Source organism: Nothobranchius furzeri, chromosome 11 (assembly GCF_043380555.1).
Source record: "Nothobranchius furzeri strain GRZ-AD chromosome 11, NfurGRZ-RIMD1, whole genome shotgun sequence".
Classification (NCBI taxonomy): domain Eukaryota; kingdom Metazoa; phylum Chordata; class Actinopteri; order Cyprinodontiformes; family Nothobranchiidae; genus Nothobranchius; species Nothobranchius furzeri.
Window position 1 is genome coordinate 67495718 of NC_091751.1, and position 14447 is coordinate 67510164.

Here is a 14447-nt window from a genome sequence, read left to right on the forward strand (position 1 = left end):
GCGTGGTTTGTCAGTTGCTCCACAAAACGTCCCAAATCACGGCATCGCTCTGGATGGACCTCCTTCAGAAAGCAATATCTGCTCAGGAGCCCCTCTGGATTCTCTTCTGGAAGACACGTTCCCTCCAGAGAGCATGCTCTGCCAGATCCTCCAAGAACACCAGATCAGCCACACCACAATGTCAGATTCCTGTCTGTCACATGTGTCTTGTATAGGACATAACACCAGTTATGTGGTGAAGCTGTTTCTCCACAGACATCAGTACTTATTGGTTAATGAGGATTTGTGGATGACTGAGATCTTCAGTGTTGCAGTTCCCCCATTTTACCACTTGATGCTGTTCACATGCATGGCCAGAGCTGTTCTTACGCACAAGTACAGGTTGGTAATAAATACCGCGGAATATGTAAGATTGTTCCTCAGCACAAAATACGCACGGATCTGTGCATAAGAACGGTTGATGAATGAGGACCCTGGACTTGTTCATAATCCGGTCATATTTCTTCTAGAGTTTCTAGGGGGATAAACAAAGAGAGGAATGGTTGATCCAAAAGACCAGAACACACTGTTTGGACTGAGCTGGGCTGCAGATGCAGGATGAAGATGCAGTAAAGCTAAAAGCTCGGCCTTCTCCTCAGTGAGGATCTACATGACGACCTCTGTTGATGTTGCAGCAGTGAGAGAGAGAGGAAAAAGCAAAAGTTTTCTGTGGATGGAGCTGATGGAGATCTGCATCAGACACGGGCACCGGTTGTAGAGTTGGTACCTGCTTGCCCCACCCCCCCGGTACGTTCGTCTTCCTCTGTTCCGTGGGCAACGACCTGAGCAGGGGAGGGGCTGGAGTGCCGCTGCCGCCGCATGAACGGGAACACACTGACAGAAAGATCAAATTAGGCTTTCTCAAAGGAGCATTATGCGGAAAAAATCTAAACAAGCAAGATTTGTCTTGGTATAGATGGCTCTTTAAACAACCTCAGTTAGGAGAAGGACAGATCGTTTCTGACCAGACTGATGACTTTTCCACTGGAGTGTTTCAGATGTGAAACCACAGTGAAAGTGGTCCACCCAGCTGGTCCTGCGAGGACACAAAACCACCAACAGCACCTCGTGGGATTCCAGCAGTTCACACAAACACAAGCAAGGAGGAAGACACTACATTCATCCAACATCTGTTGTGGTTCCTTGGCTCTGGAGGTTTCACTGGAAATGACGTACTTTTTTAGCCTCCAGGAATGGTCGGTTTTCCACCTACAGTCTGACCTCTTCAGTATCTCGCCATTTGGAGACATAAGTCTTAACTGGTGCTTTTAATCTGCAAGAAAGATATTGTTGCTTGTCCTAAGGCCCTCGCAAGCTCACTCTTATCTAAAGCCCTTTTCAGACTGACATTCCGGAATATGTGTGGAAAATTCAGTCCGGTTTTTAACCGGAACTGTGTTTTCAGACACAGCACTTTTGTACCGGAACTTGTCCTTTCGGCTGCGTTCACACAGCAGGGAAAAGTTCCACATGTCTGGGTTGGGGGTGTGGGATCGGACTTATGTTAAGCATAATTCTGCGCACACGAAGATAAGACCTGGATGATGGCGCTCAATGGTTAAAGGAATCACGGAAGCGGTGTGATGCGCTCCGTCGCGCATCTAGACGGTACCGTAGGAGGCGAGCTGCCATGGTTTGCCGCATGCTACAGGAGGGAGCTATCTAGGTGCGCACAGTGTCCCCCGGTCCCCTCCTCCCAGTCCGGAACTCGACCTCACCAGTCTGAAGCAGCCACCTTGTATGTAACAAGTCCGGACCTGTTACTAGGGGCGTCATCCGGTTTAATTACGGAAAACGTTATCCGGATGTTTGTATTCAGACACAAATGTCTTACGGACAGAGTCCGGAACATTTCCGTTTTTCATGGCCTGTCTGAAGGGGGCTGTTGCTTCTTGTTTCATTTCAAAGAATGAGGCAAGGTTTAAAAATGAAGAATTTATTACTAACAATTTTAAACTTGACGATTTGAAACGACAATTTAAATGACAATTAAAAATGACAATTCATGGATGACAATTTGCCAGCTTTGATATTAAAACTTTTTTTAAAGGCAAACCTGTGGCTGAATGAAAGCTAAATTGAAAATACGAGTTTGGATGCGTGAATGTTCTCAGAAGGTTTCTTTCAGAGAGAGAAGCGCGTTCTTGGTTGGAAATGATGGTTTTGCAGCTAACTGTTGTTACTTAGAGAAACAGCATCAGACGTCATCTGTCGAAAGTGTCTACCTCACCCAGTTTCTTGAGACCCCCTTTTGGATCCGAGATGTCAGGTGGAGATGATTTCCTCCGGGCACGAGGGTGGTAGAAGAACCTCAATGCGACCAAATCAGTCCTGGAATGTCTCCGTGGGTCACACGACTGATGAAACTATTTGCGTCTCAAAATCAATAACTCTGGAAGAGTTTTTTGCGTCAGCTGGTTACAAATACGTTTATTCGTAGCTATTCTTATCGGCGTGACAGAACAGCAGGTGGAGGTTAGGGACGGCCGTTCCCATATCCTCAGGATGGTGGTGGGTTCACGAACGGAAGTTAAAGCTGCTGGAAGTTAGTTTTAACAAAGTCCTCAGAACACGCCCTCTCAGAGCAAGAAAGCTTTGGTCATGAGTCAAAAAACATGTGACGGCAGTTACCCTTTAGTCTGGATAAACTCTGTGTTGGATGGATAAGGTGGAAGTTGACCTTCTGATTTGCTGAACACACATTACTGATCATCAACCATAATCATAATTATACCCAAAGCATAATAATTCATTTCAGTAATTAAAAATACATTTATACTGAACCAAGTGATTATTTATGATGACTATAATAAACCTCAATAAAGTCAAAGAGTTTATTAAATTATTTCTTAAATTATTATCGTGAACCTGAAGTGTCCTTCTTCTGGGACGGAACAGCAGCAGATAAAGGATGATATTCTTTAGACATCAGGGCTACTCTTTAATCTGTGGAACTAAAAGTCACAGTCTGACCCAGCTTGACCCAGCTGGGAAAATGTGACCTTTGTCACAAATTAGAGGACCTTCGTGACGCTACACTGTTTTTATTCACAGAACAAGAAGGATGAACAATATGAGTAACTAATCATATAATGAAATGGACAATATGATTAAATGAAATTTTATGATTAAGCTGTGCTTAAATTACTGAAGTTGAAATAAATATTATTATTACACTAAGGATTAAATGACATACATGACCCGTATATTTAATCAGCGCACTGACTGGACAAGACACACTCACCATATCTCCACGATGCAAGTTAGAATGAACGTCACTGCACATAGATATTTTCTTATCCACAAAATCAGCATCTTCATATCTGAGGGAGGTGTGTATCTGAGTTTGTTGGCAAAACCCCTTTCCAGGGCAAGTTCTGATTTATCTATAAACCAAGATGTGGCCATTATTTATAAAATCATCACTTCCTGAGTGATTCAGTTGAGCTAACTCTGACTGGCCATCGGAGGAAGCCTCTTCTCCCATCACATCTTTTGACAAGCTGTCAAAACCTGTTGCGTGCTACAGCTGACCTCAAACGGTTCCTTCAGAACAAAGCTGGACCAGCTTCGACTCTTTAAGAGTCCTCCATAGATGCAAATAACTACCTGTCGTGACCTGGAGACATCTCGAGGCCGGTCTAGTGGCACTGCGGTTTCTTCTACGGACTTCGGTACCTCTGGGGTCCCCGGACCTCAACACATTCCGGATCTACCACGGGGGTCTTCGAAGGGTACGTAGACTCGACAGATTGCGTCTGATGTGGTTTTATAAACCATCAACTATAGTTATAGCAGACCAAATTCACTCCCACGCAGAACTCAGTTTCTTCAGGTACGGGGGTTCTGATAACATCACATTCACACATCCTCACACCTCACATTCCATCCACTTGGATTCATTCATCACATAAAGTGTTTCTAGTTGTCATGTTTTCAATTGTTTAGAAAATATATGTCTTGCTTTTTATAAACTTGACTCTGAATTAATACAAAGTGTCTTAAAATCCCTGAGTAAACAAAGAAGTCTAAGTCTTCTGGTTAAACATTCAAAGATCAATCAGATTGGATTTCCATGTTTATACAGAAATTCACTTATTGGTCAAATGTAGTGTAATATGTTGAGCTTTGAAAGCACCCAAAATACCTACGTATGCTACTCCTACACTTTTTTAACTTGGAAAGCAACTGGAAATCGTGATAAAAAAGAGGCTCGGAGCATAAAACTGAGTTGAAAACACCCCCATCCACTTCAATGGCTGCTAATCGCTCCGTACTACACTTCACGGATGTTACATGACACGTGTGTCTGGTGGAAAGACCTGATTATGGCTGGTTTATAGGGAACAGTTCAAAAAGACTCGCTGCCTTTTTAAAACTAAGCTGAAAAATGTCACAGTGGCCAATAAGAAGATGTTCATGAATCTTTAAATTACTGACAATATACCATTATGACTATCGTTTGATTAGGTTATTTGTGGAAACATCTAGCAGCCACAGCAGCTAGCTGTAGAACTTCATGTGCAGCTTAGAGGACTACTGCCCACTCTAACTAGCCTTTAGCACATCAATCTGGTCAGAATTATCCCTTTCTCCAAGATGAGGTAGATGAGAGAGCCTTCTACAGCAGGTGAGATTGTTTGTAACAATTCTACTAAACCAAACTTCAGAAGATGTGGAATACACACGAGGAACAAACAGTGTTTTCATTTAAAGCAGAAAGTTTTACCTTTTCTTACTTTCCTGTGGAACCATCGCTCTGCTCAGCATGTTTTTATACAGGTCTGACTTTAGAAACCTGGGGTAAGAGTCCTACACACACACACACACACACACACACACACACACACACACACACACACACACACACATACACATTCAAACTCACGCACACACATTTACACATGCACACACACACAGATACAGATGCACACACACACACACACACACACACACACACACACACAAGCACACACACACATACACATACAAACTCACGCACACACATTTATACACACACATATACACACACACACACACACACACACACATGTACATACACACACATACACACACACACACATATGCACACACATACACACACACACACACACACACATACACATACAAACTCACACACACACATTTACACACACACATATACACGTGCACACACACATATACACATGCACACACACACAGATACAGATGCACACACACACACACACACACACACACACATGTATATACACACATGCACACACACACACACACATTTACACACACACATATACACATGCACACACACACACACAGATACAGATGCACACACACACACACATGTACATACACACAGAAACACACACACACACACACACAAGCACACACACACATACACATACAAACTCACGCACACACATTTATACACACACATATACACATGCACACACAGATACACATGTACATACACACAGAAACACACACACACACACACATGTACATACACACACATACACACACACACACACACACATACAAACTCACACACACACATTCACACACATTTACACACACACATATACACGTGCACACACACATATACACATGCACACACACACAGATACAGATGCACACACACACACATGTACATACACACAGAAACACACACACACACACACATGTACATACACACACATACACACACACACACATACACATACAAACTCACACACACACATTCACACACATTTACACACACACACATATACACGTGCACACACACATATACACATGCACACACACACAGATACAGATGCACACACACACACATGTACATACACACAGAAACACACACACACACACACACACACACACACACACACACACACACACACACACACACACACACACACACACACACACACACACACACAACAGGAAGAAAGGGCAAATAGAAATACTTGTGATTTCTGACAAAGCAGCCACCATAGCTCCACCTGTGTGCAGAGCAGAGTCATGACAGCACCGGCACTAACCACAGCGAAAGTAAAACTTGTGCAGGACGATTACGATACAGAACATGAAACATCATCTCATTCGGCCACGAGCTACATACGGAGAGTGTTAGTCTTTCAAAAAAGAAAATGTACTTGACTGAAAATAAATAAACAGACGAATGAGACCTTTTTTGCTTTTGACATTAACTGGCTAATCAAAGAAGTAAAAGCTTTTTTTTCTTTTAAATGTCTTGTAGATCTAAGTTGTATAAGGTAACTGTTGAAATGAGATTAGAAGCCATCTGCAACCTCCTGTTCTAAGTTTTACTGATATTGTTGGAACCAAAAAGCGCTCTGTCTGACCACCAACCTTCTTCATGAGGAAGTAGATGTGCATCTGTGCATCGTCCAGGACAAAGCGGTGCGGCCGTTTAATCCCCTCTAAAGTTTTATCCATGGTCTTGCTGTCAATGTTGACCCAACGGCTGGCTCCTGGAGCCAGGAAGTTCCTAAACCACAAAAAGTCTGTTGGTGACAGGACCAGGCTAAGTGTCTTGGGCGTTTAGCGCACTTGTGCTGCAAAGATGCACTCACTTGTAAACATCTTCCACTTTCTGTGGGATTTTTGAACTTTCTCCATGCCGGATTTCCTCACACGCCTGCCAGAAGTACAGGTTCTCCGCTGAGAGTGCACACACACACACACACAGAGAGAGGTGGAAAATGCTGTGCATTTAGGAGACTTTTTAGCAGGAGGGCCTCTTTGGAAACAGCTGCAGTATTTTATTTCTGCATGGAAGAACAAATCGCTCCACTAGGTCTCTCTCCTTTCAGAATCCACCTGTTGCTCAAGCCTTTCCTCTAAACGCTGTAGTCATTTCATCTCAAGGGAAAATCAGTGAACCAATAAAAAAATTGAAGAATTTCAAATTTAACTAAAGTCACAATGATTTGTCTCCACTGAGAACTTTAGGAGTTTGGTTGATCTTGGTTAATAGAAGCGATCCAAATCATTCTCCTTCTCACCACTAAACTCTTTCTCCAGGTAAGTCATGAACTCCTTCCTCCCCATCGGGTCAGAGAGAAGCTCCATGAAGCTGAAGCTCCAGCGCTCCACCCGGAGGCGAGTCGGCACAAGCACGCTGAGAAACACACACACACACACACGTTGGAAAAAAACAATTCTACACAGTTAATCCAGATACAGTTACAGCTTTTTTCACTACTCTAAATGTAGGTCTTGTTTTTTGTGAGTTTTTATGGCTGAAAACCAGTTAAACCAGCAAGTGTTAAAATCTAAGCTCTATTTTTTCTTAATTATTGTTTTTTTCCTCTCAGAATTCCCGCCTAATGAAGTTTGTTGAATCTTTCTAAATCTTGTAAAACAGCTCCAGTTCACATCTAAAATCATAAAGTCCAGTTGACATTAAAATTGTTCCAGACTGGGGTCAAATCAGAAAGGAAAACTGGCCATGTTAATTGAATCTCCAACTCAACGCGATCCCACATTGTGACACTGAGCAAGAACGGTCGGGTAGGCGACAGTGGGAAAGAAAACACCTGTTTAACAGGAAGAAGATTGAGAAGAACCAGGGTCTAAATCTTTAAACTAAGACCATCTGATGTTGACAAATGATGGGACTATAGATGTTTGTGTAATAAACTTGATGCATTATCAGTTAACAGTCAGCTAGCAAACGCACAATGGCTAAAAACATGATCACGGCCTTTCGGCAGAGGACTGTAATTGTTCTGGTTCCCGTGGGGCTGCCTCTAAAGTAAATAAAGTCTGTGGTGGAAACTGAAGTTCAGAGTTGATGGCACAGAAACCCTCTGAACTTTCCAGGCTTGGAGATCATCTCAGAGGTCCAAAGTCCCAAAAGAGACATGCTGAGACATGATCATAATTTCAAGGAAGTGTTTTAAAGATATATACAAAAATATACAAAAACAACATATTTTGTATGTAGTTTCAGCCCCAGAAAGCAGTTGTTGATGTAATTCATGTAATTTGTCTATGTCGGCTTTAAACTACAGCACAGCAGTATGAACTACAGCATGGAGGACTGTGGTACATTCAGGTCTCAACTTACATTTCTGTGTTGATAGTCCAGTATGCAGAGTCATCAGAGATCCAAGGGTTACTGGGAAGGCAGCCCAGCATAATGGGATCATGGTCCTGGTACTGCTCGCAGTATTTCACAAAGCTGCACAGATGCAGAGGCACATACACACACACACACACACACACACACACACACACACACACACACACACACACACACACACACAGAGTAATACTGTATTAGTGCAGCAGATCATAAGAGGTAGTGGCCACTAATTCCAACTTGCCTCAGGAAGAGTCCATTAGTCGCTCTTACAGAAAAAGCACTAAGCTGTGTGTGTGTGTGTGTGTGTGTGTGTGTGTGTGTGTGTGTGTGTGTGTGTGTGTGTGTGTGTGTGTGTGTGTGTGTGTGTGTGTGTGTGTGTGTGTGTGTGAGAGAGAGACTTTATCTGACACTTACCCTTCTAGGCAGATAGATGACTTTACTCTGTTTCTCCCAAGAGCCCGTCTGGATGCTTCAATCTGAGACAGAAAAATGCAAAACACAACATAAAAACAGACAAAACTAAAACACAAACATAAAAAAGATTCCTAAATAAGGAACCCAAGAAATTGCATCGAATCACCGACAAGTGTCAGTGAATGTAACACACACAAACATAAAAACAGATAAACAGAACATAAAACAATACATAAAAACATAAACATAACATAAATACATAAAAACAGACAAAAGTAAAACACACACAAACATAAAAACAGGCAAAAGTAAAACACACACAAACATGAAAACAGGCAAAAGTAAAACACACAAACATAAAAACAGGCAAAAGTAAAACACACACAAACATAAAAACAGGCAAAAGTAACACACACAAACATAAAAACAGGCAAAAGTAAAACACACACAAACATAAAAACAGGCAAAAGTAAAACACACACAAACATAACACAGGCAAAAGTAACACACACAAACATAAAAACAGGCAAAAGTAAAACACACACAAACATAAAAACAGACAAATGAAAAACACACACAAACATAAAAACAGGCAAAAGTAAAGCTCACACAAACATAAAAACAGACAAATGTAAAACACACACAAACATAAAAACAGACAAATGAAAAACACACACAAACATAAAAACAGGCAAATGTAAAACACACAAACAAAAAACAGACAAATGAAAAACACAAACATAAAAACAGACAAATGAAAAACACAAACAAGCATAAAAACAGACAAATGTAAAACACACACAAACATAAAAACATGCAAATGTAAAACACACAAACAAAAAAACAGACAAATGAAAAACACACACAAACATAAAAACAGGCAAAAGTAAAGCACACGCAAACATAAAAACAGACAAACAGAACATAAAACAATACATAAAAACATAAACATAACATAAATACATAAAAACAGACAAAAGTAAAACACACACAAACATAAAAACAGACTAAAGTGAAACACACACAAACATAAAAACAGGCAAATGTAAAACACACACAAACATAAAAACAGACAAGTGTAAAACACACACAAACATAAAAACAGGCAAAAGTAAAACACACACACATAAAAACAGACAAATGTAAAAAACAGAAATGTATAAAACCAAAAATGTCTTCAAAGTGATAGCATCTCTTACCTCTCTTTTGTAGAAGTCGCTGTTCTATTTCTGTGAAGGAGAAGATCATATGAGCCAGTGCTCTGAAGGGCAGCTTACAGTTAAAGTTACAGGTTTATGTGATGACTTTCATACTGACTGTAGGATACCCTCTTTAATAGATAATTCAAAGTATGATGAAATGTCTGATGGAAAAATGTATGACTGAAAGAAATGTTAAATCTTGTGTCAGTGGCTCATCAGGATCACCATGGTAACTTCACATCTGTGACAAGAGTAACAAACAGTTACTCAAATAGTTACTGTGCAAAAACAGTGAGGGAGATAATAAGTAAATGTCATGATAACAAATATATAGTTGTGGAACGTTTGGTGGTGAAACTTCACTTGTTTTAATGTTTGGCTGTGATCAACCCTGATGTACCAATTGAGTACCCAGCTCTAGATATTTTGTGTGTGACATCATTGTAACATAATTATGCAGAGTTTTGACCATCGACGTATAAAAAGGATGGACATGGCCCGCCCATTGCCCCATGAAGGGCAGGGTGGAAGCCACCACTGACATTTTGGCCGCGTCACACGTCACGTCATGCCCAGACAATCAAAGAATGGTAAAAGAGTTGGAGCTGAGAGTGGGGCTGTTACATTTGGAACAAATGAACCAATGTGGCTACTAGCTAACTTAGCTAACTCTAGAAGCTAAGAATGGGCTCTGGGGACCGGGTAGCCCACTGGCATGGCCGCCTGGCTTCCGTGCGAGGCTGATCTAATCTCACATTGATCTCTCAGTAAGTTATGCAAGGTGTCCTGCTGTGTGAACCGACATTCAATTTTAAAATATCCAACAATGATAAAAATTCAGTCATGTAAAGTCTACCTTCCTGTGGCCCATTAAACGCCTGATGGTTTCTACAATGAAGTTTACCTGCAGCTACAGAGGTCTACAGGGGTGGCGTTTGTCTTGTTTGGGTAAGGTTTTTGCAGATTGTGTTTAAATTGGGTGGCTACCAAAGGTCACAGCACACCATTCCTAATTGCACAGCATACTCTGCTGTTTGATGCTTTTATCAGTTTTATAAATGTCGTAAATAAAAAGGTTGTATTGCTGTTGCACTGACTCCCTCACAGTATAACAGAACCTGTCCTGAGAAATTAGAGGTATAAATTCGATACCAATGATAAGATTATGGCAATTTAATGATCTTAGCTCATATTTGTAGTTTTTTCTATGACTAACAAGCACTACAAACTACAAACCCACAATGACTGAAGACAAATATTACACTTACTTTAAAAATATCCAAGTAGCAAAGGGAAAAAAACAGTAAACGTGTCAGAAATCAGGTGTGTGAATGGATGAAGAAGTTCTGCAGCAGATTGCAGGAAGGCAGAAAAAAGAAGTGACTGACCAGAGGTACTCGTAGGTTTTGGTTACTCGGACGCTCTAGACCCATGTCCAACACACTCTGGACCCCGGGCTGAAAGCACACACACACCTCTACTGAGTAATAACATGATGGTGTGTGTGTGTGTGTGTGTGTGTGTGTGTGTGTGTGTGTGTGTGTGTGTGTGTGTGTGTGTGTGTATGTGTGTGTGTGTGGTCATTGAGTGTACAAGTCATCACATTTCTTCCACATCACTAGTTCAGACTTTTAGTCCCTGGTTTCTTCTCTTGTTTTCTCCAAGCCCTCGTCTGTAATTCATAAGATTCAAGAAAAGATGGAGTTGGTCCTACTGAACCCTCGCCTCCCCCCATGACTCCCCCCAGACCCCGCAGCATTCCCTCCCTCCTCTCACCACTTCTACCAGTCCCTTCAGTCTGGATGTCTCAGTATGAGGAATGAGGACTAACGTGATGTTTAAAGTGACCTGAGGTGCACTTGGACTGGCTTCCTGACCATCCTCAAACACACACGCACGCACACACACGCGCACACACACACACACACACAGAGAGTTTCTCCCTTTGTCAGCTCAGGTTTTCACCAGGTACTTTGAATATTTCAGGCAGGTTTTGGTTACTCGAACGCTCTAGACCCATGTCCAACACACTCTGGACCCCGGGCTGAAAGCACGCACACACACCTCTACTGAGTAATAAAGTGATGGCTCTGTGTGTGTGTGTGTGTGTGTGTGTGTGTGTGTGTGTGTGTGTGTGTGTGTGTGTGTGTGTGTGTGTGTGTGTGTGTGTGTGTGTGGTCATTGAGTGTGCAAGTCATCACATTTCATCCACATCACTAGTTCTGACTTTTAGTCCCTGGTTTCTTCTCTTGTTTTCTCCAAGCCCTCGTCTGTAATTCATAAGATTCAAGAAAAGATGGAGTTGGTCCTACTGAATGTGGATGAACATTAGTAAGGATTGTGTCTCATTTCTTGTAGCTTCTCCGAGGTTGCACACTGAAAACAAACTAACTGCAGATGCTTGTACATGCAGTGTAGCATAGCAATTCAGTTCTGTTTATTTATATAGCGTCAAATCACGACAAGAGTCGTCTTAAGGCACGTCACACAGTAAACATTGCAATGCAGTTCAAGGACACTGAATTATCTGACGAGTCTGGAGGTTTTGTCAAACTAGCAGTTATCTCATCTGTCTGTCGGAAGCTAATGTAGGAGACTATTTTCATGTTTATTCTGCATGTTAAACTCAGAGTGACGGATTTTAATCAGAAATATTAATTAAAAAATGTATTTTTCAGTGAAGATGACCTTTAAACTTTATCATGATGCATGGTGAAACACTCACTCACCCCTAGGGATAATTTACTCTCCACGTAATCCAACAGGCATGTATTTAATCTGTGGGAGGAAACCAGTGTACCCAAAGAAAACCCACTCGTGCATAAGGAGAAAACGCTGACTCCATGCAGAAAGGCTGCAGCCGGGATTCAAACCTGCAACCTTTTAGCAGTGAAGCAACATGCTCCACCATTCAGCCAAAAATAACATCTCATTTTATTACGTGCATTTATTCATAAATACTGTCCTAACCCCTTACTTTTCATGTTCCACAACCACAAGTTGTGCCTTGACCCCAACTTTGGGAACCATTTTTGATATCTAGGCTAGCCTGAAGCTAACATCCAAGCTCTCTGTCCTGGGTTGTTTTACAGTCAAACTGTGCCGGTTGTCCTCTAGTTAATTACATTACAGGTTGTTTCCACGTTTCAGACTGATCATAATCGTAGACTTGGTCTGAAAACACTGAACACTGGCCACCGGCTGCTGAGGGCCGGCATTAACCAGGGATTTTAAGCCCTTGGCAAAAATCAAAATCAAGTCCTTTTCAAGCATTTTCAAGGGTCATTTTCATTTTTCATGATTAACGCACAAATAAACCATTCTGATTTTAAAAGTCCATTACGTTTGAAGGAATTGTATATGACTTTCCACGGGTTTAGCCCACATTCTTTTGAGTTAAGTAACATTGGTAACCATGGATGTAATTTTCACTTTAGAAGTGGGGGGGGGAGAGACACGGGGGAGGGGGGGGTATCTTTACAGTATGCTCTAATGGGAAACAGGTTTCAACACAAACGGTTGTTTTTTGCTTGGTCCTAGAGCTCAAGCAGTGTCAATTTAATACAGCGTAACATTGTTTTTGGATGGTAAAAAGTGCAGGGGTCAACACTTGACTTTGGAAAAAGTGGGGGGGACATGTCCCCCCCTGTCCCCCCCCCCCAAAATTACGTCCATGTTGGTAGCAGAACTGTGGCAGGGAACGTACCGGCGGTCTGTTGATGAGCCAGTAAGCCTGCTCCTGACACTCCAGAACAATACGGTCAGCCTTCCTCCTCTGCTTGGATGTCCTGAACACCAATCACAATGTAAAATTGTGTGTGTGCGTGCGTGCGTGTGCGTGTGTGTGTGTGTGTGTGTGTGCACCTGAGCTGCTCTCTGGCCTGCATCACCACAAAGTCCCAAGTATGGTTGATCCTCTTGTGCAACAGACTGTACCTCTCCTAGAGGAGGGGGAGATGTGGAATGACGACACGGGAATCTTGCAGTAAAATCTTTCCTACATAATTCATTGTGCACACACTTCCTCTCAGACACACGCATCTCCAACCTTTTCATGTTCCATCAGTTCTCCTTGTTTTCTTATGTTCTTCTTTGCCAAAAATATTGCTGAGGATGGAAAATGAAAACTGGAATAAAAAAAAACCGAGAACCTTTTTCATTAATTTTGAATCTGCACATCTTTCTTTTCCTACCATAATCCACCTCCGAGGCAGGCCATCTTGTACTCATCCAGAAATATGGAGTCTGGGAAAAAAACAGTTGTTATGAATTTAACAGGAGACTTACAGAAGAGACTCGGTTAGTGACATGAGAATAAAACAGGAATTTGAGATCCTGATGGAGAAAAAGTGGAAGTTTAATTAAGTGGGGGAAGGCTGGGTTTTTACTTGCAGCTGTTTATGTCACCTGGAAGCGGTAGGGCGAGTCGTCGGGCTGCAGCACGAGGCATCGTGGCTCTTTAAGGGGGTAAATATATCCGTACCTCACCAGCATGCCACCGAGGTGCAGAGCCTCTGTGGACGATCACAGAACACACGTCATCAACCGTAGGCTGGTTCTTCTGTTCACACATGTAGAAAATAATGGACTTTCATACCTGGGCAGTTTTACAACGACAGCTAAAGTCTTCCTCAGTTTAGAGGAAAAGCATGACGACGCGTCACACCTGGTGACACGTCTGAGGA

The 14447-nt window shown here is 42.0% G+C and overlaps 1 protein-coding gene across 3 annotated transcripts in view; it reads right to left on the minus strand.

Moving 5' to 3' along the window:
- Positions 1 to 528: 528 nt before the first annotated feature.
- The window catches only part of rgs11 (regulator of G protein signaling 11), a 16515-nt gene continuing 2596 nt past the window's right edge, over positions 529 to 14447 (minus strand). For 2 of the 3 annotated variants that reach the window (XM_070541771.1, XM_054741803.2), the window contains exons 4-17: positions 14170 to 14276; positions 13956 to 14007; positions 13811 to 13869; positions 13627 to 13703; positions 13469 to 13550; positions 11151 to 11219; positions 9760 to 9783; positions 8561 to 8622; positions 8129 to 8242; positions 7062 to 7177; positions 6630 to 6717; positions 6406 to 6544; positions 4769 to 4851; positions 727 to 873 (exon numbers count right to left, since the gene is read on the minus strand). In XM_070541771.1, coding sequence (XP_070397872.1) covers positions 735 to 873; positions 4769 to 4851; positions 6406 to 6544; positions 6630 to 6717; positions 7062 to 7177; positions 8129 to 8242; positions 8561 to 8622; positions 9760 to 9783; positions 11151 to 11219; positions 13469 to 13550; positions 13627 to 13703; positions 13811 to 13869; positions 13956 to 14007; positions 14170 to 14276 — 1211 coding nt within the window. In that variant the 3' untranslated portion in view covers positions 727 to 734. Of the gene's footprint in view, positions 660 to 726; positions 874 to 4768; positions 4852 to 6405; positions 6545 to 6629; positions 6718 to 7061; positions 7178 to 8128; positions 8243 to 8560; positions 8623 to 9759; positions 9784 to 11150; positions 11220 to 13468; positions 13551 to 13626; positions 13704 to 13810; positions 13870 to 13955; positions 14008 to 14169; positions 14277 to 14447 lie in introns of those variants that run through there. The other variant, XM_054741838.2, reaches the window with a different exon arrangement.